A 25525-nucleotide genomic window follows, 5' to 3' on the forward strand; every position below is an offset into this window, starting at 1 on the left:
TGTCACGGTGGTGCGATTAAAAAGCAACCCAAGAAAAAAAGACTCAAGGTCTCCCAAAGTCTTGGAGATACCAGGGGTGGGGAGCGATCACAAAGATGCGATCTGGAGTGAAGGAGACTCACGCAAGAGGCATGGAGGGTTGTGGGGGGGTGGGGGGAGAGCCTGAGCCAGGACAGTCCCTGCGCGCTCGAGGCCGGGGTTGAGATACCGAGTCCGGGCAGAAAGTTGGGGTGTGGTCGAGGCTTGCGGCGAGGCGTGGAGGGGACAACCTGGCGCGTGGGGTTTGGATGGCCGCGGGAGTGTGTCGGGGGAGGGAGGGGCGTGGCCCGGGAGCCCGGGCGGGGGTCGGCCTCTGGTCCGGGCAGCGCTGCGGAGTTCGGCTCCCACACCCCCCTCCCGCGGCCCGGGCTGGGCGCTCTGAGCGAGGCGCCCCGGGCTCCGCGGGGGGCGGTGCGAGCTCGGGCTGCGCCGGGGGGAGGCGGCGGCGGCGGCGGCTCCGCGAACATGAATCAGCGACGGCGGCGACGGCCGGGGAAGGACCGCGCCGGCCCAGCGGCGGCCCCGGGGACCGTGCGCGGCTGACGGCGGGCGCGGGTCCCCGCGGCCGGGCCCCAGCACCGCCCCCGGCCGGCCGGGCGCCCGCCCCTCGGCGCCGTCCCGCGTCTCCTCCCCCGCCCGCCCTCCTCCCGCTCCCTCCTCCCGGGCGGCTCGCGGGCCGGGCCCGGCATGGTGCGGCGTCGCGGCCGATGGCGCTGAGGCGGAGCATGGGGCGGCCGGGGCCCCCGCCGCCGCCGCCGCCGCCGCCGCCGCCGCCGCTCGCGCTGCTGCTGGCCGCGCTGGCCGCGCTGCTGCTCCCGGGGCCGGCGGCCGCAGGTAGGGGCCGGCCGGGCGGCGGCCGCCCGCGGGGGTCTGCGGAGGGGCGCGGCCTGGGCGGCCCGGGGCTCGCGGCGGCGGGCGCGAAGCTGCAAGGCCGAGGCGGCGGGGGGCGCGGCGCGGCGGGGCGCGGGATGCTGGGCCGGCCCCCCCAACTTTGTGGCGGGCTGAGTGGTCTGCGGCGGGGGGGGAGTGGTGGGGACTGGATTTTCCCGCCCTGGAGCTTCGGACTTGGTTGCTTTCCCCTCTCGGCTCTGGGGGACCCCCATGCTGCCGCCCCGCACTTGAAGGTCTCGCTCCGAGACCGCTGGGGCTGGGGCTGAGCACCCAACCGGCACCCCTTCCTGTGCCATCCGGGTAGGTATCGGGGCTGGGTGGGGGGGGTGCCTAGTCACAGAAAATCTCCGGACGCCCGCGGATCCTGTGTCCATCCGAGCTCTCTCGGAGCCCGGAATGTGGGAGAGGCTGGGCTGGAGCCAGTCTGCCCAGTAGGTGCGGATTCGCCCCCCCCCCCCCCAAGAACCGGGGAGTGCCCGCTGCACCTGGATCCCCAGCTTCCCACTCCCTACCCCTGGACCGCTGGGCCTGTGGGGTGGGAGGCAACCCCCAGCTGTGAGTGATCCTGAGACCGAGAACGCAGTCGGGCAGGGCAAGTCCAGAGTTCGGGGCAGCAGCCACTGGGCAGGCACCTCTTCAGACACCACTCCCTGCCACACCGGCTTATCAGGAAAGGAAAGGGACAGGGTGACAAGTTATTTACAAGCTTAAAGGTGTCTATAGCAGGATCGGAGAAACTAGGAGCTGGCCTGGAGTCTCACAGCAAAGGGCAGGACCAAGCAGGACTGGATTTCTGCTGCGCAAATATCTCACCTGTTCATCTCCTCAAAAACATCCAGAAAGATGTGGATGTTTCTCTCTCTCTCTCTCTCTCTCTCTGTCTCTGTCTCTGTCTCTCTTTCTCTCTCTCTCTGCGCCTCCCTCTCCTCTGTGCCTCCCTCTGCGGTGTGTGTAAGGTTCCAGAGGGTGACCCTTGTTTCCAGGTGTTTGGTTTTTGGGCCACACCTGGTGGTTCCAGGGGGGCTCCTCTCAGCCCAGTGCTGGAGAGGGCATTCATGTGGGGGATTGAACCCGGGGCTCCCGAGAGCGAGAGCAAATCGTGCATCCCAGTCTTTTGCGCTCTTTCCTCAGCCCCTGGGTGGTCACAGTTGAGGCTGTAGCTCAGAGGGTTCAGTCTGCCCTGTTCAGGGCCCCTCCCTGCTCTCCTGCCTCCTCCCTCCTGCGCTGGCACCTGCCCCTGCACACGTTCAGGTATTCATAGAACCCGTGGCTGCCAGGAAGGTGCCGGGTGTTTGATCTGACGTGGTTTTGCAGCCATATGTTCTCTGCTTCAGGGGAGCCCCCCCTCTTTCCCTTCTCAGCCTTCTTCCGCTTGCTTGCCGGGGTGGGGTGTTGGCAGCCGTGGGAAGTCTGGGCTGCTGCCCTGGCAGGAGAGCCTGTTGCTCTCTCCGGTATGGTGGTGGTTCCTAGGGCAGAACTGGTCCCAGGTGGAAGGTTGCCTTCCTTTCCGAGGCTGGCCTTGAGCTGAACATTGCCCAGCAGGGAGGTGTGGGGGGACAGGTCACTTTCTTTAGCACTGGGGGAACTTGTCTGTGGCAGAGACAGGCCTCTTTCCTGGCCCAGGGCCGGGCCACCTTCTGTCACACTCTGTCCCCAATCTCTTCCTTGCCCACTGGTTGAAATGACCTGCCTGACATGGAGCTACTTCTGACGGGGAGGGAACAGCTATCCAGAGACAGGGGCCCTCTCCAGTCGACCGACGCCTTCTCCTCCCCACTTCTCAGACCTGAAGCTCGTGGGAGCCCCAGCAAAGCTGACGGTGTCCCAGGGGCAGCCAGTGAGTCTCAACTGCAGCGTGGAGGGGATGAAGGAGCCTGAGATTCAGTGGATGAAGGACGGGGCGGCGGTGCAGAATGTGGACCAGATGTTCATCTCCGTCAGCGAGCAGCACTGGGTGGCCTTCCTCAGGTGTGGGGCCCGTCCAATGAGTTAGCTCCAGCCTTAGTGCTTCGGAGTGGTGGGGCAAGGCTGATGGCCCAAGGCCTGTCACAATGGGTGGAAACTTCTAGAAGTAGAGGTAGGACAGCCGCAGTGAGTGTGCCCTGCAGAGTTGCCCTCCACCCCCTGGGACCCCAAGAGGCCAGACTGATGTCCTCTTCCCACAGCCTGAAGTCAGTGGAGCGCTCGGACGCCGGCCGCTACTGGTGCCAGGTGGAGGATGGGGGACAAACCAAGACTTCCCAGCCCGTGTCGCTCACAGTGGAAGGTGAGACCTGGGCTGGATGCAAGATGGCCTAGAGCAGGTACCCGCCACCTTGCCTCTGGCAGAGAAAGTGCAGGCGAGGCTGCTCTCCCAGGCTCCCTCAAGTTCAGACTCTGGGCTCACCCCTGCTGTCAAAGACCCTCAGGACTCTGATGTTTGAGGTCTAAGGGGATAACCCAAATCCCCAACCTCTGGGGTACAGTCTGTTTAAGCTTTCTGAGCAACAAGCCACAAGACCCCGTCTGGGCCCTGACCCTGCTGTGCCCAGTGGCTGGCTGGAAATGGGCAGGGAAGGGGGAGGCGATGGAGGCTGGGCAGCTGCGGGAGCCCAGAACTGCTCAGCCCAGCAAAACAAAGTGACTAAGAAAGTAACAAAGGGCCTGTACCAGCAGAGCAGGGAGTCCAACTGGCCAGGCCTGCCAGCCAGCCCAGCTCTGCTCGAGCTCCCGCCCACTCCCTGTCCCTCCCCCAGGCCACCCGCCCTAGTCCAGCCTCCTCTCTGCTTCTGCAAGGGAGCCTGCCCAAGGGAAGCTCACGGAGGCTATTTCTATGGCCCCTGCTGGAACATTTCCTAGGGGGCTTCTTGTGGTGAACTTGAGTTGGGAGGGGTGGCAAGAGATGCCCAGATTCTTTCTGCACCCCCTTTCTTCCCTAGGTGTGCCATTTTTCACCGTGGAGCCCAAAGATCTGGCAGTTCCTCCCAATGCCCCCTTCCAGCTGTCTTGTGAGGCTGTGGGTCCCCCTGAGCCTGTCACCATTATCTGGTGGAGAGGGAACATGAGAGTTGGGAAACCAGCCCCGTCTCCTTCCGTTTTAAACGTAACAGGTGAGCCATCTTGGGGAAGGGTCATGGATCAGGGGGTGGAGAGGCCAGCAGAGTCCACTGAATCCTGCTTTACACTTGGGTGTGTGTCCAGAGCAGGACCTGGACTCTGGGGGGGGGGGGGTGTGCGTGCACAGAACTTCCCCAGGTCATTAGGCAGGTGTGCCCAGCCGGCCAGGTGGGCTGATTCCTGGCGCTGCTGTTTCATGATGTGGAGGAGGGTGCCCCCAGCCCGAGTTTGCAGCCAGGCTGAGCACAGCTGGTCCTGGCGCCCCTCCCCCTGCCCAGGGAAGGAACCAGGAGCCAGCCCACGCAGAACTAGGAGGAGTGTCTGACAGATGCCAGGAAGGCAAGTCTCAGGCTGCAGAGGGAGGGCAGTAAGGGGAGGGGGGAACCTTAGATACTGGACTGTCTCTCCTCTCCTAATGGCCCTTTCCAGAGACCTCCAGATGTTTTCCCCAACAATAACTGTTGATACCTCAACACAGTTGGCCCCAGAGGGGCCACGCCTGCACTGCCACCTGGACCCTCGGTCCTCAGGCACATACCTCACATGCTTCGGGGTGCTTATCTGAAGCAGAGTTTACTCCCTCTGCTCCGTGCTTGAACTGGCCAAAAGATATGGGTAGGGGAGCTTGGTCTGGAGTCCAGGGAAGGGGGAGACGAGGGTGCCACCGGCCCAGCCTGTAAGTAGCAGGATTCTGGAGAAGAGGTGGCCACTGGGCCCTTGGGGGGCGGGGAGTCTGCTTGGGGGCCCTAGGTTGCAGGTGCAGGGATGGTTGGGGTTCAGATATGCGTGGTTGGGACCCTCAGGCAGCCACCCTGCTAATAAGCGCTCACCGACCTCCTACTCGACACCCCGCACTGTGCCAGACACCGCGGGGAACCCAGAGCATACAAAGGAAACAGCGACTACCAGGCCAGCCCCCCCCACCCCGGAATGGGTTTGGGGGAGACATGACATACGTTTAAGGAACTGGAAGCAGGCACAGCAGAGAATCCACAAATAGAACAGGAGGAGGGCAGGGAGGCTGCAGAGGAGGACCTGGCACGTCCAGGAAGGGCGCAGCTTTGTGCTCTCCAGGGACTGGCGTGAGGGGTGGGACAGCAGCTCGGTTTATACTGTGCAGCTTCCCTAGAAGTCATTGGTGAGATCTCCGTCTCAGCTCTGGGACTTAGATCCAGGCCGATTGGTCCCCCACAAGCCAGGCTGGGCAGGAGCCACTCTACCCCACAATCTGGCCGGGCTTGGCGTGTTCACCTCCAAGGTCCAGAGTCAATGCTTGTGGGGGAGGGGGAGGGGGCTGACTGAGGTTTTCTGGCCCCAGGAGTGACCCAGAGCACAGTGTTCTCCTGTGAGGCTCACAACGGGAAAGGCCTGGCCTCCTCTCGACCCGCGACTGTTCGCCTTCAAGGTAGGAGGGCTGGCAGGATGGAGGAGAGGGGGTGCGGGGCGGGGAGTGGGGGAGTAGGGAGCATTGCCTGCTAAGCCCCCCTCAGCCTTGCCGGGAAGGAAAAGAGTGGGGTTTAATTGGCTTCACTCCGTTTCTTGCTCCATTCCTTGTGGAAACACCTGAGACCCCGCCGCGGCTAAGAATAGAAACCTGACGTCACAGCAGATTTCCCATCACGAAGCAGCAGAGGACTCCTTGGGAGGGAGGGAGGGAAATGAGCCAGCAGGAGCTGGTCAAGGCTCCTGCCCAGCCTGGCTTGTGTCAGCCGCTGCAGAGGGCAGCGGCCGGAAGCAGCCAGGCAGGAGGGCAGTGGGAGAGCCAGCGGGTACAGTGCGGTCTGTCTTTCATTTCTGCGTCCCAAGGCCCAGATGCTGCCCCCACCCATGCCCAGGGCCCCTGACTCAGGCAGAGCTATGACTTTCCGTGGCTTGGGCACTAGCCTGTTAAGCAGCTACCCCTTCCTCGGTGTGGGGTGACTGGTTGTGCTCTTTAGAGACACAGAGCCTGAGTCCAGAAGCACCACCCCCTCCTCTGTCCCTGGCACTGACTCTACCTCCCCACCTGCAGCGCTGCCCGCGGCCCCCTTCAATGTCACGGTGACCAAGCTCTCCAGCAACAATGCGAGCGTGGCCTGGGTGCCAGGTGCTGATGGCCTGTCCCTGCTCCAGTCTTGCACAGTTCAGGTAGGCTGAGATGTGGGGGCGGGCTCTTCAGCCAGCCATTTGCATTCTGTGAACTGCAGGGTGCTGTGGGGTGTGCTGGAGCCTGGGCATTCTTCGGGCGAGATAACATTGCTGGAATGGATTAGGGCGTGCTGGAAGTTTCTTATCTGGATGAAAACCCCAACCTTGCATTGATGTGATCCCAGCAGTCTCATGTCTTGCCCTTTGACTCATACCCCAGCCAGGGGACCCGAGGAGTCTCAGCCTAGAGTGGAAAAACTGGGCAAAGGGATCCTGAAAACAAGAGTCCAGGGCTTGTTTATTTTCTTGTTCCCTCAAGGCAGTGGGCTCCTTTGGCTGTGTTTTATTTTATTTTTATTTATTTATTTATTTATTTTGCTTTTGTGTAACGCCCAGCAATGCATAGGGGTTACTCCTGGCTCTGCATTTAGGAATTATTGGCGGTGCTCAGGGGACCGTATGGGATGTTGGGAATTGAACCCAGGTTGGCCCCATGCAAGGCAAACGCCCTACCCGCTGTGCTATTGCTCCAGCCCCTTGGCCATATTTTAGGGGATAAGAGAGGCCCCTGCTTGGGACTCCATGTGAGAGCCTCCCACTTTGGTCTCCCTTTGATTATACTCTTGGCCCAGGGCAGGAAGATGTGCTCTTCCCTACACCAATCCCACTTCCAGGTACTCAGGAAACTCACTGATGGCCCTGACCCTGCTGCCAGGGCCCAGAGGAAATTTCTTCCCTGATCTGCCTTCTGGATCATGTGCCACACTGTGGCCTCTGCCTCTCTCAGCCCCAAACACTCCTCCTGTGGGGAGGCAGGCACGTGGGTGGGTGGGGCGTCCCCATCTTGCCCCTGGTGTCCCTCAGCATGCTGATGCTTAGCTGAAGACTCTCCTTGGGCTACCACCTTCTGGCTGAATTTAGGACTTTGGAGAATTATCAGTGCAGACCTGATCTTCGAGGTTTTGAAGGTTTCTATGTTGATATTTTCTCTCAGCATAGAAAATATTTTATTGAGGGACATAGTGATAGTTCAGCAGGTAGGACACTTACCTTGCATGCAGCCGACACAGGTTCGATCCCTGGCATCCTGTATGGTCCCCTAAACACCATACAGGAATTACTAGGAGTAATTCCTGAGGGCAGATTCAGGAGTTACCCCTGAGCATTACCGGGTGTGACCCCCAAAATAAAAATAAATAAAGAGGAAAAAGCATTTTATTGAATTGTCAGCTGCTTGACATCATTTAAATATTTAGCCTTCTGGCACATGGATCTCCATTTGTACTCTGACCCTGGCCCCCCAAACCCCTTGCTTACCAGATGCTCTGTCCGGAAGCCCTGAGCCTGCCTAGCTCTGGCTTTGCGGTGTGGCCTGTGGTAACTGCTCTGACAGGTCTGACAGGGTAGGAGCTGGAAAGGGTGGAGAAGACTTACAGAGACGTGCTTTTTGCACAGTCTTCAGGGATGAGTTGAACTTTGCCAGGAAGAGCGGGTCCTTCCAAGCAAAGGGGAACCACATTTGTAGAAGCCTGCAGATGTGGAACCTGGGGTGTGGTTGAGGTGGGATGGCGGGGAGGCAGTGCGCGGTGGGGGTGGGGGGAGGGGGCAGGTCTTTGCCAAAAGACTTGAGAAGACATTCCGGTACCCAGACCTATGCTGTCTCCTCTTTCTCTCCCCCTTGTTTTTTCTCTGCTTTCCTATAGGTGACGCAGGCCCCAGGAGACTGGGAGGTCCTGGCTGTGGTGGTTCCTGTGCCTCCTTTTACCTGTCTGCTCCGGGACCTGGCACCTGCCACCAACTACAGCCTCCGGGTGCGCTGTGCCAACGCCTTGGGCCCTTCTCCGTATGCTGACTGGGTACCCTTTCGGACGAAGGGTCTGGGTAAGGGACTCAGCTGAGCTGTGTTGCTGGCTGGGCAGGAGCATGGCAACTGCACCGCTGCTTCCGGTTCTGGTTCTGGTTTGGGTTTTGGCAGCCATGGCTGGGTGCTTGGTGGGTCACTCCTGGCTTTTCTGGGCTGGGAGAACCCTGCGAAGCCTATGCTCCAGCCCGCTGGGTATCTCTCCAGCCCCTGACTCTGGTTCTGAGTAGAGACAGGAGGGAGAGGGGCTCTCTGAGAGGGAGGTGCGTGCTATGCTGAGCGCCTGATGTGAACCTCACACCCGGGAAGGGACAAAACCCACCTCTCCCCTGTTCCGATGGGTGGGGCAGACTAGCAAAGAGGGTGGTCATGAATGGGGCTGCCGGTGGTAGAGAGCAATGTGGGGGAGTCAGGCCCGACTGGCTAGAGTGGCCAGGCAGCTGCTCGGAATTCTCTAGCAGCTGCAAAGAGTAGCAGAGCTGGGAGAAGTAGAGGGAAAGGCAGCCTCCTGAGAGGCGTGCTGATGAGTTGGGGTGTCACCTGCCATGAATCACCCCCACCTCCAGCCTGGGTGGGAGCACTCAGGGAGGGGAGGTAAACTCTCCGCCCCTTTGTTCTTGGAGTTGGTTCCCCAGTCTGCCTGGGACAGGGGGGCCGTGAGGGTGGGAAGGATGGGACTTATCACCTCCTTTTGCTCAGCCCCAGCCAGTGCCCCCCAGAACCTCCACGCCATCCACACTGACTCCGGCCTCATCCTGGAGTGGGAAGAAGTGATTCCCGAGGGATCGTTGGAGGTCCCACTGGGGCCCTATAAGTTGCTCTGGGTTCAGGACAATGGAACCCAGGTAAGGAGAAGGGTCGGATCTCAGGGTGCTGAGCTTGAGAGGCTGCCCCTGGGGGCCAGAGTGGGTTGGGTCTCCTGTACTCCATTGCCCAGTGCCGCCCTCCCCTCCCCTGCTAAGTAGATAAGGCCTGCTTCTCTGCATGCCAACAGTCTTGTTTATGTTCTGGAGCGGCCTCTGCACTCCCCGTACCCCAGCCCCCAGTCGCTCTGCCTCCCTTTTCTATCTCTAACCCCCACCCCACCCCCGAGTCCTCCTCCTCAAGCTTGGTGTGGGATTGGGGGCTCTTCCCGGCCACAGGGTGAACTTACGGTGGAGGGGACCATGGCCAACCTGACAGGCTGGGATCCCCAGAAGGACCTGACAGTGCGCGTGTGCGTGGCCAATGCGGTGGGCTGCGGGCCCTGGAGTCAGCCCCTGGTGGTCTCTTTTCATGACCATGCAGGTGAGGCCTGGAAGGGGAGGAGCAGGGTCAGGGGTCGAGGCTCGAAGTCGGGGCAAGGGTGGGGGTGGGGTAAGCAACAGCTTTCCTCCTAAGAGGCCCAAAGACAGTCCAGAGTTGAGTGCCAGCTTAGGATTTAGACTCTAGCTCATGGGCTGGGGGCTCCCATGGGGCTTCGGCACCTGCTTTGTGTGTGTGGGGTCCCAGGTCTGGTCCCTGGTCGCCCAGCTCCTCTGGGAGAGACTTCAGAGCCCTGTTTTGGGAGCAGTGCCCCCAACACAGCCCTCAGCACCGCCCAGAGAGCCCCTTCCCCATCACCTCCCCCTCACTTGTAATTCTCATCCTCCTCACTCTGGGACTAGCACAGAAATCCCTGGTGACACCGTGTGTCCCATCGGCTCCAACTGTCAGGACGAGGGTCGGAGTTCTTGGTTCCTCCCTCGAAGCCTCTTGCTGCTTGGGACCCCAGTGGAACTTAGGGAAGCCCTCACCAGGCCAGAGAACTGCCCCGGGAAAGCTGTGCAGGGATTCCTGAGAACAGCCTGTCTCGGGCCCTGTGTCTCCGCAGGCCAGCAGGCCCCTCCTCATAGCCGCACATCCTGGGTGCCTGTGGTCCTGGGCGTGCTGACGGCCCTGATCACGGCTGCTGCCCTGGCCCTTATCCTGCTCCGCAAGAGGCGCAAGGAGACACGGTTCGGGTAAGTAAGGGTGGGCCCAGGGTCAGTGTCTGGTTCGAGTAAGGGGTGGGCCTGGGGTCAGTGGCTGATTCGAATAAGGGGTAGGCTTGGGGTCAGTGGCTGGTTTGGGTATGGGGTGGGCCTGGGGTCAGTGGCTGCTTCGAGTAAGGAGTGTGCTTTGGGGACAGAGGCTGGTTCTGAATGGCCAGGGGACATTGGCTGGTTCAGGGAAGTGGGTGAGCCTGGGGTCAGAGGCTGGTTTGAGTAAGGGGTGGGCTTGGGGTCAGTGGCTGGTTCAGGTAAGGGGTGGACCCAGAGTCAGTGGCTGGTTCCAGTAAGGGGTATGCTTCAGGGCCAGTGGCTGGTTTGGAGAAGTGGGGGGGGTCTGGGACAGTGGCTGGTTCGAGGAAGTGGATGGGCCTGGGGAAAATGAGCCGTGATTCTTAGGCTCAGTGCTGACCCAAGTCCTGGTCCTTTCAGACAAGCCTTTGACAGTGTCATGGCCCGGGGCGAGCCTGCTGTCCACTTCCGGGCAGCGCGGTCCTTCAATCGGGAGCGGCCCGAGCGCATTGAGGCCACACGTGAGTGATGAGACTCAGCGGAGGGCACTGGGCTCTCTGCTACCCTGCCAGTGCTCCTTGCCCTCATGGAACATGGGCAGGAGGGGACAGCTGGGCTTCCTCAGCGGGGTGTAAGAGCCAGCATGGGCCAATCTGCCCACGGTTGGGGTCTGGGATGGAGACTGACCAGTCGGGGAGGGGCGTACCCATCCTCACTGTCCCTCTGCACAGTGGACAGCCTGGGCATCAGCGACGAACTCAAGGACAAGCTGGAGGACGTGCTCATCCCTGAGCAGCAGTTCACACTGGGCCGGATGCTGGGCAAAGGTGTGGGCCAGGGACTGTGCGGTCTTGAGGGGGTGTTGGGTTGGTCCCACTGCTGGGAGGGTGTTGGCTCAAGTCTGCTCCTACAGAAGGATGAATTGTTTTGTTTTGTTTTGGGGCCACACCTGGCAATGCTCAGTGGTTACTCCTGGCTCTGCGCTCAGAATTGTTCCTGATGGAGCTCAGGGGCTCATAATGGGATGTTGAGGATCAAACCTGGGTCTGCTATGTGCAAGGCAGGCACCCCACCCGCTGTACTCCAGCTCCAAGAAGGATGTATTTGTGGGCACTAGAGTTCAGCGTTAGAGGGACTGGTGGCCGAGGAAGGCAGGAGTCACTCCCAGAAAATTCTTTTGGGCTCCAGCCAAGGGTGTCTCCTCAGGAGCCTCAGAGATTGTGATCTTAGGGAGGTCCCCCAAGGGAGGAAAGAGAGTGGGGGACAGAAGGCTGGGGGGGTTCTCACTATCCTTTGCCTCCCAGGAGAGTTTGGCTCCGTGCGGGAGGCCCAGCTGAAGCAGGAGGATGGCTCATTTGTGAAAGTGGCTGTGAAGATGCTGAAAGGTGAGGGGAAAGCAGGGGGGTAGCTTGGCCACACCCCTTAACGGCGAGAGGGGGAATGACAGCAGTATGGGCTTAACCATGGACTGGGGTGCTTTGTGCCATGCAGATAGTTCCCCAGAACAGACCCTCATGCCTGCATGCCCCCGTTCCCCCTTTGCTAGCATCATAGTAACTGCCCTAGGGCTCCCTGTCGAGCTCTGGACATGGGGCATGCTTGCCTGCTCATGGTCAGACTCTTTGGTGTTCTGCGAAGCTCAAGACTTTGTGGATCCCAACCTGAGACTTCAGTTTAGGATCTCCAGTGGGATCCGGGCCACATCATCTCCCTCTCTCCTATTCTCTCCCCCAGCCGACATCATTGCCTCGAGTGACATCGAAGAGTTCCTACGGGAGGCGGCATGTATGAAGGAGTTTGACCACCCACACGTGGCCAAGCTCGTGGGTGAGCCATTTGTGGGAGAGGCAGATGGAAAAACGGGGTGAAAACTCAGCTTCCCCAAGGTAGGGGAGCAGCCTGTGGGCAACAAGTTTAGAGTGACTTGGTGAGTAAGAAAATGCAGGGAGATAGGGCAGGAGACTTAGTACAGTGGGAAGGGTGCTTGCCTTGCACACAGCCAACCCGAGTTTGATGCTCAGCACCATAGATCTTCCCCTGAGCACTGCTGGGAGTAATACCTGAGCACAAAGCCAGGAGTAGCCCCTGAGTATCCCCAGGGATAGCCCGAAGACAGCACAACAATAAAAAATGCAGGGAGAGAATAGCAGGGATGGGGGTTCCGGAAGAACTCTGTTCAGAGTCCAGTGTGCAGTCTCTGTCCTGAGATGCTTTGAGAGCAGAGCGTGGGGGGACAGGGGAGGCCCCTCAGATGCTCATCAGATCAGTGTGGAAATCTCAGAGCAGGAGGTAGCCTTGCCTCAAGGTCCTGTCCAGCAGGCAGGGTTCCCGGGGCCTTCAGAGTCGTCCCTGCCTGCTGTGACCAGCTGCCATCTCTGCCTGGCCCCAGGGGTGAGCCTCCGGAGCAGGGCCAAAGGCCGACTCCCCATCCCCATGGTCATCCTGCCGTTCATGAAGCACGGCGACCTGCACGCCTTCCTGCTCGCCTCCCGCATTGGGGAGAATCCTTTTGTGAGTGTGTGTGTTGGGGGGGAGAAGGCAGGCTGAGTTGGGGTCTGTATGCTAGCAGGCTTCCTCCCTCTAAGTGGTCGGGTGGGGGGGCTCTGGGGTAGGGGGCTTTGTGGCACATGCATCCGAGGAGCGTGTGCCACAGACTCTTCCAGACTCTTCCAGACTTGCCCGAGCTTCCTGGGTGTAGGATGGTTTGCTCAACCCCTAGGTGATTCTGAGGGGGTCCTCTCTGGCACGGACCCCCACCTGACCATGCCTGACCGTGCCCTATCCGCCTACCAGAACCTGCCCCTGCAGACCCTGGTGCGGTTCATGGTGGACATTGCCTGCGGCATGGAGTATCTGAGCTCCCGGAACTTCATCCACCGGGATCTGGCAGCTCGAAACTGCATGTAAGTAAGGATATGCCCAGAGTGTATGTGTGTGGGGTGGAAAGGGGAGCACCCTGGGGAACCAGGACAGGCCAGTATCGGCTCTGTCAAGGGACAGCATGGAAGCACAGAGGCCCTGAATCTGTGCACAGAGCGGAGGCCTCATGTCCCACCCTGCTGCAGGCTGGCTGAAGACATGACGGTGTGTGTGGCTGACTTTGGGCTCTCCCGGAAGATCTACAGCGGGGACTACTATCGGCAGGGCTGTGCCTCCAAGCTGCCCGTCAAGTGGCTCGCCCTGGAGAGCCTGGCCGACAACTTGTACACGGTGCACAGTGACGTGGTGAGTGGGCAGCACGTTCAAGCGGGACTGGGGGGCGGGAATGCCTGCCCTGCTGCAGTGTGGTTGGGTGGGGGAGGGGGGTTGCAGACTGACTACCCCACTGCAGTGTGTCTGGGGCGCTTCAGAAGGGCCAAGCCAGGGCCGTTGTGGGCTTGGCCCAGGCCCAGGAAGCCTCCTGACACCTCCCTCCCCACCTGCATTTTGACCCAGTGGGCTTTTGGAGTGACCATGTGGGAGATCATGACTCGTGGGCAGACGCCATACGCCGGCATCGAGAATGCTGAGATTTACAACTACCTCATCAGCGGGAACCGCCTCAAACAGCCTCCTGAGTGTATGGAGGACATGTGAGTCCCCAGGGAAGGGCTGCTGAGAGGTAAAGAGGGTGGGGGATCTTTGTGGGTCGGGTTTGGTGTTGGTTTTGGGACCACTCCCAGAAGGCTGAGGCTGCTCTGAGTGGAGCTGGGGGACCCCGCAGAGCCCACCTCCTGCATCCAAAGCCAGTCCTCAGCCAGCCGTGCTGAGGACCTGGCCTCAGGCCTGGGAAGGGGAATTTCAGGAGAGCTGCAGGGCCCAGAGGGAGCTCAGGCCTTGGTGGTTTTTGTGGTTTATCTTTGTGGTTTCTGGTGTTTTGTTTTTGGGCCATGCCTGGCAGTGCTCGGGGCTTACTCCTGTCTCCTGGCAGGCTCTGGGGACCATGTTGGGTACCAGGGATTGAACCCAGGTCTGCCACATGCAAGGCATGCACTCTACCTGCTGTACTATCTCTCCAGCACCCTCCTTTACCTTCTGTTGTTGGAAAAATTTATGTTACTAAAGGGAAGACTAACCTCCACCCCAGATCCCTTTATCCACCATCCCTTGCTTTCTCTCCCATCCCTATACTCCATGTGTTTTATATATATATATATATATATATATATGCACATATATAATTACAGTATATATTATATATATAATATTTTTTCATTATGGGGGACTGAACCCAGGGCCTCACATGCAAAGTTTGCACACTCCACTGAACCACAAGCCCACCCCACCAGTTCTGTATCTTCCTGAGAAGTAGGCCTGTTTCCCTCAGTTTTCCACACTTTCCCTGCTCCCTCACACACACACACACATACACACTGGAGGACTCTTCTGGACTGTGCTCTCCCTCCCTGTCTGAGATCCCCTCACAGCTTTTGCTTGACGAGGAGAGGGCCACTGGGGCCCAGGTTGGAGTCTTTCTTGCCTTCTTGTCTGACCTCTTCCTGGGGGGTGAGCGAGCCTAGGTAACAGACCGAATTCCAGGGAGAATGGAACTGCCTTCTCCTTTGTGGTGCAGCTCTCGGAGTGGGGTGGGAGAGGCAGTCTCCACCACTGGACCCGTATCACTAACGTTAGCTGAGCCCCTGCAGGCATTCTTTCCTGTAATCCTCCTCTCTCCTACCCGGAAAGACTATTGTTAGCCCATTTTGTAGATGAGGAGCCAGGATTAAGGAGGGGGGTAGCAGGGGCAAGGTCACACAGTTATTAAGTGGATGAGTGGGGATTTGGGTCACGAGTCCTTTGATTTCACACTGTGTGCTCCAGCACGTGATACCAGCCGTGATCTGCCTGCCCTTCCCATGAGTTGTTTGCTGGGGCCATACCCTACTGTGCCAAGGAGACACTCCAACCCTCCAACACTCCAGCACCAGGGGCAGGAGGGGGGATGGTGTTGTCTTGTGGTGTGGGAATCTTTCTGGGCCTCCCGCATGCAGAAGCTGTGTCCTTTTTTTTTTTTTTCTTTTTGGGTCACACACCCAGCGATGCTCAGGGGTTATTCCTGGCTTCACACTCAGGAATCACTCGGGGGACCATATGAAATGCTGGGAATCGAACCCGGGTCGGCCGCATGCAAGGCAAATGCCCTACCCGCTGTGCTATTGCTCCAGCCCCCAGAAGCTGTGCCCTTTGGGCTTTTTTCTGACCAAGCTTCCCCTTCCCTCCTCCCAGGGTGAGGAATTCTCTGGGAATTTGGATGAGACCTCAGGGAATATGTGTTTTGTTTGTTTGTTTGTTTGGGGGGCCACACCTGGCAGTGCTTAGGGCGTTCTCCTGACTCTGTGCTCAGGGATCACTCCAGGCAGGGCATAGGATCCTGTGTAGAGCCAGGAATGGAACCTTGACCTCTATATTATCTTCTGGGCCCCTAGACCTCAGAATCTATAAGGGTCCCATCATTGTCTGGCCTGAATGTTCCAACCAGGGAAGGCAGGCTAGAGACTTGGCTTCCCCAAAGTATCAGTGATGAGGCCTGAAAACTCCCTGGGTGGGTCCAGGGAGAGGGTGCTGTGCTGGATCTGAATCAGGAACCTGGGGCCAGGTGTGGGGCCTGGTACTCTGTCTGCCATTGAGAAAGACCTGAGCGGCTGCTCACATCAGTCCCCTAAAAATACTCCTGACCCCAGGCTGTGTTCCGCAAGACAGGAACACTCCAAGCATCCCTCCCAGATGGACAGCAGTGCCAGCCCTCCTGGCTTCAAATTGCATCTCCCTCCCTTTTCAGCTGTGTGACCTTGGTTTGGGCTCTTGACCTCTATGTACTTCAGTTTCCACATTGGTAAAACAGAACTTATTTCATAGGCTCATTGTAGGAATTAAATAACAAATGTAAAATATTTAAGCCCCACTGTGAGTGAGAGTGATCCCTAAACCCCTGAGCCAGGAGTAAACTCTTAACTACAGTGGGTGTGGCCTAAAAAACAAACCAAACAATGTAAAATATTTAGAAGAGTTCCTGCGTTCAATGCATTTTTTTTTTAATTCCCAGTTCTGGTGGCTGGAGAGATAGTACAGTTGGTAGGACACTTACCTTGCATGTGACCTAACTGGGGTTCAGTCCCTGACACTACATTTGATCCCCTAAGTCCCACCAGAAATGTACTACCAGGTATAGCCCCAGAACAAAAAAAGTTTCTGCATTGAGCACCTAAATTAGAGAAGACCAGGGTCAGAATGATAGTACAGTGCAGTGGGCAGGGTGTCAGCCTTGTACACGGCCGACCTGAATTCAATCCCTGGCATCCTATATGGTCCCCCGAGCACATTGCTAAGAGTAATTCCTGAGTACAGAGCCAGGAGTAACCCCTGAGCATCCCTGGGTGTGACCCAAAAAAAAAAAACCCAAGAACAAAAACAAAGTTCCTAGTTCAGGAGTCAGGTTCAAAGGATTGGAGGGTGTTTTTTTTTGTTTGTTTGCTTTTTTGTTTTTTTTTTTTGCAAGGGGCAAACGGCCTACCCGCTGTGCTATCTCTCCAGCCCCGGGTGTTCTTTCTTTGTGGGAACCCTGAGTTCTGTCCTGGGCAACTAATGGTCCCATGAGCATTGCGGGAGTCCACCGAAACTAAACTAGTCCTGGTTCTATATGATAAAAAAAAAACTTTTATTTGTTTGTTTGGTTGGTTTGGTTTTAGTTTTGGGTCACGCAGCAGTGCTCAGGGATCTCTCGGGGGTGAGGGTGAGGGTGGGGTTGGGGACACAAACTGGGTCTCCATATGTAAGACACGCGTCCTACTGCTGTACTATCTGTCCCTTGGCCCCAGGGCCTCTGCTTTTAAGGAAAGGGCTAACGTTCCTCTTTCACCCGGCTCCTCTCCCTTTCTTCTACCCCAGCTACGAGCTCATGTACCAGTGCTGGGATACAGACCCCAAGCAGCGCCCGAGCTTCACCTGCCTGCGCATGGAGCTGGAGAGCATCCTGGGCCACCTGTCGGTGCTCTCCAGCAGCCGGGACCCCTTGTACATGAACCTGGAGAGGGCCGATGAGCCTGCTGAGGGAGGCAGCTTGGAACTGCCCAGCGGAGACCAGGCCAGCGGTGGGGTGGGGGATGGCAGTGCTCTGGGCGCCACGGGGGGCACTCCCAGTGACTATCGCTACATCCTCAGCCCAGGGGGCCTCCCTGAGCAGCCTGGCCAGGAGGAGCCGCCGCAGCCCCAAAGCCCCCTCAACGAGGCCCAGAGGCTCCTGCTGCAGCAGCAAGGGCTCCTGCCCCACAGCAGCTGTTAGCCCATGGGGCCAGGGCTTCCAGGCCGTGTGCTGGCGCTGCCATCCTTTGAGCTGGCCGTTTGAGCCCGAGGTGCCCCCAGCCCAGGCAGCAAGCGAGGAGGCTCCTGTGGTAGTCCTCCCAAGCTGTGCTGGACACCCGGACTGACCAAATCGCCCAATTCCCGTTCTTCCCGCAGCCACGCCGGGGCCAGCCTGGCTCTGGTTCAGGCCTTTTCTTGGTGGAGGTGGGCCAGGCCTGGTTGTCTAAACCCAGGCAGCTGGCAGGAGGGGGTGGTAGTGTTTCCATGGTTACCATGGGTGTGAGGAGTTGGGGGAGGGTGGCTGCAGCCCTGCGGCAGCCCCTGACTCTCCAGGCTGAGCTGCCCTGGCTGCTCCCCAGCGTGCATTGAGGCGGCTCTGGCCTGGTGGCCCAGGTGGACTCACACTTGGGGCCGAAATGTTCAGGTTTGTCCATTCGTGCACGAGTTGCTCTTTGTTTTCCCCCTTTAGGTGGGAGTGGGTGAAGGTTTGGTCCAGTTAGGTCCCAGCCCTGGAGTCAGGACCCAGCGGGTTGTGCTTAGGTCCGAATGCCCTCCCTCACCAGTGGCCCCAGGATCTGGTGAGGCACACAGCACAGTTGGCGGGGGAGGGGAGGGCGGCGGGACACAGAGGATGGCCCGGGCCACCACTTCCCATCTCCTGCTGCCACCTCCGGGAAGGGGAAAGGGGCTGCAGGGCTTGCCCAGGAAGGAGCGCAGAGGAGTCTAGAATCCCTCTCCGAGCCCTCCCACAGTCTGTCTCAGCATGCTACCAACTCCCAAAATATCCTCCACTAACAAAGGCAGCTGTGTCTGAGCTCATCTTCACACAGCACCCTCAGCCGGCTTCCCTCTCCCTGCAGACCCTCTTCTGTGCCAGGAAAGATGGGGCTGGTGTGGGGGAGGGGCGGTGACTGGAACCTGCACCCCAGGCCTGGCTGGGGCGCCTTGGGGAGTGCATGGGGCCGGGTCCTTGCTCTTAGGGACACTTCCAAGTTGTTAGATACTGTTTAAAAAACAGAAATAAAATTGATGACTAAAGACTCAAGACATTGTCCCTTAAATGTTTATGCTTTTTTTCTCCCCCAGATCACAAAATAAAACATCTCTGCAAGAGCAGAGTCTGGAAAGACATATGCCCAAATGTTAACAACTGTTATCTTTACATAATGTGATGATGGGGAACTTTTTTCCTTGATGCTTTAAAAGTTTTCTGTATGGGGCCTGAGCAAAAGTATAGTGGATAGGGTGCGTGCCTTGCATATGGTCTGACTGGCACCACAATCCCTGGCACCACATTTGGTGCCCTAAGCTCCACCAAAAATGATCCTTGAGTACTACCAGGTGTTGCGCCAATACAAGAAAAGTTAGTGCATTAAGCACCTAACTTAGAGAAGACCAGGCTGGAGCAATAGGACAGCAGGTAGGGCGTCTGCGTTGCACGTGACCCCCCGAGTTCGATCCCTGGCATCCCATAAGATCCCCTGAGCACTCCCAGGAGTAATCCCTGAACGTTGCTGGGTATGGCCCAAAAAGCCAAAAAAAAAAAAATAGAGACGACCCCAAAGAATCTCACCCTATTGAAGATAATAAATAATATATCTGGGGCTGGCTGGAGTGATAGCAAAGCAGGTAGGGTGTTTGCCTTGCACACAGCCGACCCAGGTTCAATTCCCAGCATCCCATATGGTCCCCTGAGCACCGCCAGGAGTAATTCCTGAGTGCCGAGCCAGGAGTGACCCCTGGCATTGCTGGATGTGACCCAAAAAGCAAATAAATAATACATCAAAAACTAACCAGGCCCGACCCTGCTTAGCTTCCGAGATCAGATGAGATCGGGCGCGTTCCGGGTGGTATGGCCGTAGACAGCGATACACAGCGGTAGGGCGTTTGCCTTGCATGCAGCCAACATGGCCGACCCGAGTTCGATTCCTCCGCCCCTCTCGGAGAGCCCGTCAAGCTACCGAGAGTATTCGATATGCCAGACACAGTAACAACAAAGTCTCCAATGGAGACGTTACTGGGCCTGCTCCAGCAAATCGACGAACAACGGGAGGGCCTTTACTTTTTCACTTTACATCAAAAACAATTAGGAAAATGCAAAAGATTTAAAAAAAAAATGGCAAGGGCCAGAGAGATAGCTCAGTGGGTTAGACACATGCTTTGCATGCAAGAGATTAGGTTCAATCCTGGCACTGCATGGTCCAGCAGATTACTAGAGTGACACTCCTGCATCCCACCTATATAGCTGGGAGGAGTAGCTCCCGAGCACCCCTGGGTGTGGCCAAAAGACCAAAACCCAGATTCTGTAAACCTGCAGAGAAATAACACCATTGACCTTTAGAAACAGCAAAATAGGGGCTGGAGCGATAGCACAGCGGGTAGGCGTTTGCCTTGCACACACCCAACATGGCCGACACAGGTTCGATTCCCAGCACCCCATATGGTCCCCTGAGCACCGCCAGGAGTAATTCCTGAGTGCATGAGCCAGGAGTAACCCCTGAGCATCGCCAGGTGTGACCCAAAAACCAAAAAAAAAAAAAAAAAAAACAGCAAAATATTCTTTATCTTGGATCTAGGACAAAGACTATCCCTCCAACAGACTTAACAGACTCATTTATCACTGGGTGTGCACACTTCACCTTTAAACTCTTGCCTGGAGCCTGGGGAAACCTTGGGAGGAAGTGGGCCAAGAGAACAGCAGGTGAAATTTTGCTTCCAAGTATTGTCATCTGACATTTTTCACTTAAAAGCTGTCAGCGGCTCTTGCTCTCCAAGCCCTTGTTCTCCCTTGAACATGTCTTTCACTCATTTCTACTCTGGAGAGGCTGCATTCTCTCTGGAACATGTACTTCCTCTCTCTCTCCCCTCACGTCTAAGTAAGTTTCAATAAAAACTATTTTGCTTCACACACACACAGTAATGATCAATGCTATTAGAAGGGTGAAGAGATTTCAGTGGGTAAGGTACCTATCTTGCATGAGGCTGGCCTGGGTTCAATCCCCAGCACCCTGTATGTCCCCCTAACCCCAGCCCTGAGTTCAGAGCCAGGAGTAAGCCCTGAGCACCTCTTGGTGCGTTTCCCCCAAAACAAAAACAAAAAAATTCTAAGCAAACCTAACAGCTGTTAGAGCAAACTCCCCGGGCAGGGGCAGCAGGGGTGTGAGAAGGCAGCATCTTTGTGTGGGGAGAGCCACAGGGAGTCAGGAAGGACCCTGGTTCTCTGCTGGCAGCCGGTGACAGAATAGGTGGGTGTGTCTGAAAGCAAATACCCTATAAAACCTGTTACTGCCACTTCTGATTCTGGTTCCCACATGGATCATGACACCTGAATAATTTCCCAGGAAGTAGCATTCAGAATATTTCCTGCTGCGATTAGCATTAACTAGGTACAGGTTATTTGTGAGGTAGTATTTAGGAAGTTTTATTAGAATATGGAGTTGCGGGGGAGAGTCTCCCATAACATGACCAGCTGTTTCTCTGGCCCTGTGCTTCTCAGCAGTGTTCAGGGGACCCTGAGGTGCTAGGGATAGAATTGAGGCCTCAGAGCTCGAGAGATGGTGCAGAGTAGGTGCTTGCCTTGCACGCAGCCAACTTGGTTTGATCCCCAGCACTCCATATGGTTCCCAAGCACCTCCAGGAATCATCTCTGAGCACAGAGATGGGAGGAAGCCCTGACCACTGCTGGGTATGGCCCCTAAACAAGCCAAAAAAAAACCAAAAACCAACCCAGGCCTGCTACGGGAAGAACAAGTGCGCTCAGCCCATTGAGCTCTCTTTGGCCTCAAGTTTGGGAATTACTGTTTGGAATCATGGTTCAACATCAGGCGGCCAGTCTGTATGGTACCCACATCGCATCTCTATCTCGTTTAAATCACAGAGCATTTCCATAAAGCCATGAAAGAAGTACCATCCTCTGATCAGAAGGAAATGCAGAGATAAGGGCTTGAAACCCACAAAGTCAGAGAGCAGAGCCTGGGCCCCTCCCCTCCTCCCTCTCCACAGAGTGTGGAGAAGCTCTGTCACCGCCATCTCCTTAGTTTGTTGTTGGAAATGCATGTCAATAGTAGGCACCTCTAAAAAATATATGGGAGGAAAAAATACATGGGAGGGGTTGGGGACGCGGCTCAGCAGTAAGGCACTTGTCTGGCAGGTGTGAGGGTTCAATCCTAGGCATTGCAAAAATAAAACCCAAAAATGGAGCCAGAGAGATAATATTGAAGGTAAGACTCTTGCCTTACACATGACTGACTTGGATTTGATCTCCAGAATCCCATATGGTCACCTGAGCACACCAGGATCAACTCCTGGTTGAAAAGCCAGGAGTTCCCTTGAGCATCAGGTATGCCCCATATCCCCCCAAAAATAAGCATCCATGCCTCCCCAAAAATAAGCATAGGAGTTCTGGAGCAGTGTGTGTGTGTGTGTGTGTGTGTGTGTGTGTGTGTGTGTGTCTACTTAATGGAAGTTACCTACCTGTTTATCAGCTCAGTCTTTTCCCTGAGTACCTTGTGCCTTTACCCCCCGGGTCAAGGGCTTTGAGGTATTAAAGTAGGTAATATTAGAATTTTAAAAACTTGTGTGTGTGAGGGGCTGGAGTGATAGTACAGTGGGTAGGGTGCCTACCTTTGCAATAGGGCTGACCTGGAGTTGATCCCCAGCATCCCATATGGCTCCCCGAGAGTAATTCCCAAATGCAGAGCCCTGAGCATCGCCGGGTATAGCTCTAAAAACAAAACCAAAGACATGTTTGTGTATATGTGAGTGAGTGTGTGTGTGTGTGTGTGTGTGTGTGTGTGTGTGATGCTGGTGATCAAAACAAAGTCCTCACACATGCAAAGCCTTTGATCTACTGCCGAGCCACTTTCCTAGCCCCAAAGCTTTTCTTTACAAGTATGAGACACTTACTAAAAATTATACAAGATGCCGCAGGGAAGACTTGTGGGCACAAAGGAGTCTAATCCCTACCCCACCCTGACTTGCCAAGCACAGCCCCCAGGCACAACAACAAAGTCTGTGAGATCTGGGGCAGGGCCAGGTGAGTATAAGCACTACAAAGAGATGTGGGCACTGTGGCCGGGAGTGCCCTGAGGAGAACATTATAACCGGGCAGTGTGTGGGCAAGCACCACATCTGAAGTATGCAACACACGAGTCTCTCTCTTTTTTTTGGGGGGGGGCAGGGGGATGTTGGATTGTTGTTGGGTTTTTTTGTTTTTTTGTTTTTGTTTTGCTTTTTGGGTCACATCTGGTGATAAACAGAGATTATTCCTGGCTCTGCACTCAGGAATTACTCCTGGCCATGCTCAGGGGACCATATGGGATGCTGGGAATCGAACCTGGGTCAGCCTCGTGCAAGGAAAATGCCCTACCCGCTGTGCTATTGCTCAAGCCCTGACATTGGGTTTTTTTCTTTGTTTGGCTTTTTGGGTCACACCTGGTGATGCTCAGGGGTTATGCCTGGCTCTTCACTCAAGAATTACCTGGTGGTGCTCAGGGGATCATATGGAATGCTAGGGGTCGAACCCAGGTCACCAAGTGCAAGGCAAATGCCCTGCCCACTGTACTAGTGCTCCAGCCTCACAGTGAGCCCTTGGCCAAGTTGTGGCACCACAACCAGGCGTAGCACCTGATCACAGTGATGATAGCAAAAACACAGGAAAGGAAAGGGAGGCAAAATAAACCCAAACAGAAAAAGTTCACCAAACATTTTTTTCAAGACTTTACACTTAAAAAAAAATCACAAGCATCCAAATAACCAGGTCAAGACACAGAATATCAGGGTTAAAGAGAGAGCACACGCTGAGCACGGGCTGAGCACATGCCTCGGATGGAGGAGGCCTAGGTTTGATCCTCTGCACGGCGTGCTCCCCTGATCACCAGTGGGAGAGCCCTGAATGGGAGTTCCCCCTAAGCACCACTAGGTGTGGCCCCCAAACCAGACACAAATAGAAGCAAAACATTTCCAGCATTCCAAAAGCCGTCTTTGAATTGGACCTTCCTCTCTGCCTCACCATCTCCCAAAAGGTAATCTCTATCCGGACTTCTAAAACCATGGATTAGTCTAACTGCTGGAAATTCATATAAATAGAATCAAATAGGTTGGGTTATTTTGTTTGCTTCTTTTGCTCAGCAGTAAATGTTCCAGCATCACCTAACAAACAGCAATTTTGAAAGGGAAGAGACAAAGTAGAAGAGTATTCGAGAAAAAAAAGCAGAAGTGTTTTTGTTTTTCTTGTTTTTTATTATGTCCTCTGGCTCAGCACTTTTCATACCTCAGATAAAATCCCCAGAAAGAAAGGAAAAGGGAAAGGAGATGGCCCTCCCCCTGAGGCTCTCTGCAGTTCCAGAGACGAATTCTATACTGATTTGTTTCTAAAAAATTTTAAGAATATTTTAAGTATATCCCTATTTTTTTTTCATTTATATAATAGTAGCTTATTAGATGTGCTGCTCTGCCCCTTCTTCTTTTCTGTTTTTAGCTGTGGGGGCCATATCTGAAGGTCTTCAGGGGACCACGAGGTATGGAGATGTGGCTCACAGCCTCCCACATAAACCCCTTGCCCTAAAGGTAAATAGCTAATGCCTCAGGCTCGGGTTATTTTTCTAGGTGCTTGTGGGATTTTAATTTTTTTTCCAGTTTATTTAGGGTTTGGGGCCATTCTTGGTGGTATTCAGGGACCACTGACTCTGCTCAGGAACTGTTCCTTGCAGTGCTTGGGGAACCATGTGTGGTATCAGGCACCAGGGCCACACTTGTGATGTTTAATCTTCGCAACAACCCTCTACAATAGGAACACTTACTGTTTCCATTCCAAATGTATTTCAAATCTAGAATACCCTACAGAGCCTCGTTATATTTTTTGTTTTGTTTTGCCACACCAGGCCATGCCCAGGGTTTACTCCTGGCACTGCACACAGGAATTACTCCTGGCGGTGTGCTCAGGGAACCATATGGGGTGCTGGGAATGGAACCCAGGTCAGCCACATGCAAGGCAAACATCCTACCTGTTGTACTATTGCTCTGGCCCAGAGCATCCTCCATTTAATGAAGAGTCTCCCGAGCAGTGGAGGAAGTACATCACCTCTCCTTTCTGTGATGTATCAGACCCCTATAGAGGAACAGTTGGGCTGCTTCCAACACTTTATGATTATAAGTAACACCATAGTGAATTTTTTTTGTCACACTCAACAGTGTTCAGGGACTGCTCCTGACCCAGTGCTCCAAAGTTGCTCTGAGAATTGTAATGTGCTGCGCATTGACTCTGAGGCCTTTGCATGCAAAGCATCCACTCTAGCCCGTTGGACTCTCTCACTGCCCTACAATAAAAATTTCAGGCATATCATTTCATAGTGTATGAGTAAATCTGAAGGAAAACACCTTAGAGATTGCTGAATCAAAGGAGTGCATTTATTATTATTATTATTGTTTTGGTTTGTTGTTCGATTTTTGAACCACACCCAAAAGAGCTCAGGGTTTACTCTTGGTTCTATGTACAGGGATCACTCCTGGGAGGGCTTGAGGACCATATGGGGTGCTGGGGATCGAACCCAGGTGAGCTACATATAAGGAAAGCACCCTATGCACTGTACTATCTTTCCAGTCCTATGGACATTTCTTGAGTTGCTATCTGTGTGTTCCTGTGTATTAGTTCTTTTGCTATATCAATAGTCACATCTAAGTACCTTGGTTATTTCCAGACTCTTTATCCCATTTCTGGCTGTCACCACCACTTTTGTACCCTTCCTTATTCTCAAGGGATATATTTCAAACCCCAAGTGCATAGAAACCAATATATTCTATGTTTCTTCCAATAAACCACACCTATGATCAAGTTTAACCTATAATGTTGCACAGTAGGAAATTAACAACAATAATAATTAAATAGAACAATTACATAACAATACACCGAAATAAAAGGTACATGTATGTGGTATAATGCTCAAAATATCTCACTGTAGTGCTTAATATTTTTGCACTGTGGTTGAATGCAGGTAATTAAAACTGGTGGAAATGGAACCCGAGGAGGCGGCACTGCTATATAAATGTGTGATGTGGTTTCCTGACAGACTTTTGTAAGATGATGGTTGATTCCATTCTCCTAGTTGTTCCCTTTCTTTTCTTGGTTTTCAGTTGACTCTTGCCTTGTTGCTTGGTGTGTTCAGAGACCATGTGGTGCCAGTGCTGGGATCCAGGGCCTCCTGCATGCCAAGCA

The 25525-nt window shown here is 55.4% G+C and overlaps 1 protein-coding gene across 1 annotated transcript; it reads left to right on the top strand.

The window, feature by feature from the left end:
• The first annotated feature begins 718 nt into the window (after positions 1–718).
• On the top strand, positions 719–17343 carry TYRO3 (TYRO3 protein tyrosine kinase). The gene is made up of 19 exons (XM_056133380.1): positions 719–873; positions 2715–2898; positions 3096–3196; positions 3849–4019; positions 5345–5431; positions 6038–6153; positions 7857–8034; positions 8714–8859; positions 9157–9301; positions 9867–9996; positions 10456–10556; positions 10767–10862; positions 11340–11420; positions 11770–11862; positions 12425–12546; positions 12829–12938; positions 13101–13260; positions 13471–13607; positions 16900–17343. The coding sequence occupies exons 1-19, from the start codon at positions 747–749 to the stop codon at positions 17291–17293; spliced, it is 2679 nt and encodes an 892-aa protein (XP_055989355.1). The 5' UTR covers positions 719–746; the 3' UTR covers positions 17294–17343.
• The last annotated feature ends 8182 nt before the right edge of the window (positions 17344–25525 follow it).

The sequence above is a fragment of the Sorex fumeus genome, unplaced genomic scaffold, assembly GCF_029834395.1.
Source record: "Sorex fumeus unplaced genomic scaffold, SorFum_2.1 ptg000098l, whole genome shotgun sequence".
Lineage (NCBI taxonomy): Eukaryota > Metazoa > Chordata > Mammalia > Eulipotyphla > Soricidae > Sorex > Sorex fumeus.

Coding starts and splice junctions, on each gene's coding strand:
- TYRO3 (XM_056133380.1), top strand. CDS start 747: ATGGCGCTGAGGCGGAGCATGGGGCGGCCGGGGCCCCCGCCGCCGCCG. Junction 10,557..10,766: donor CGAGCGCATTGAGGCCACAC/GTGAGTGATGAG, acceptor CCCTCTGCACAG/TGGACAGCCTGGGCATCAGC. Junction 11,863..12,424: donor ACACGTGGCCAAGCTCGTGG/GTGAGCCATTTG, acceptor GCCTGGCCCCAG/GGGTGAGCCTCCGGAGCAGG.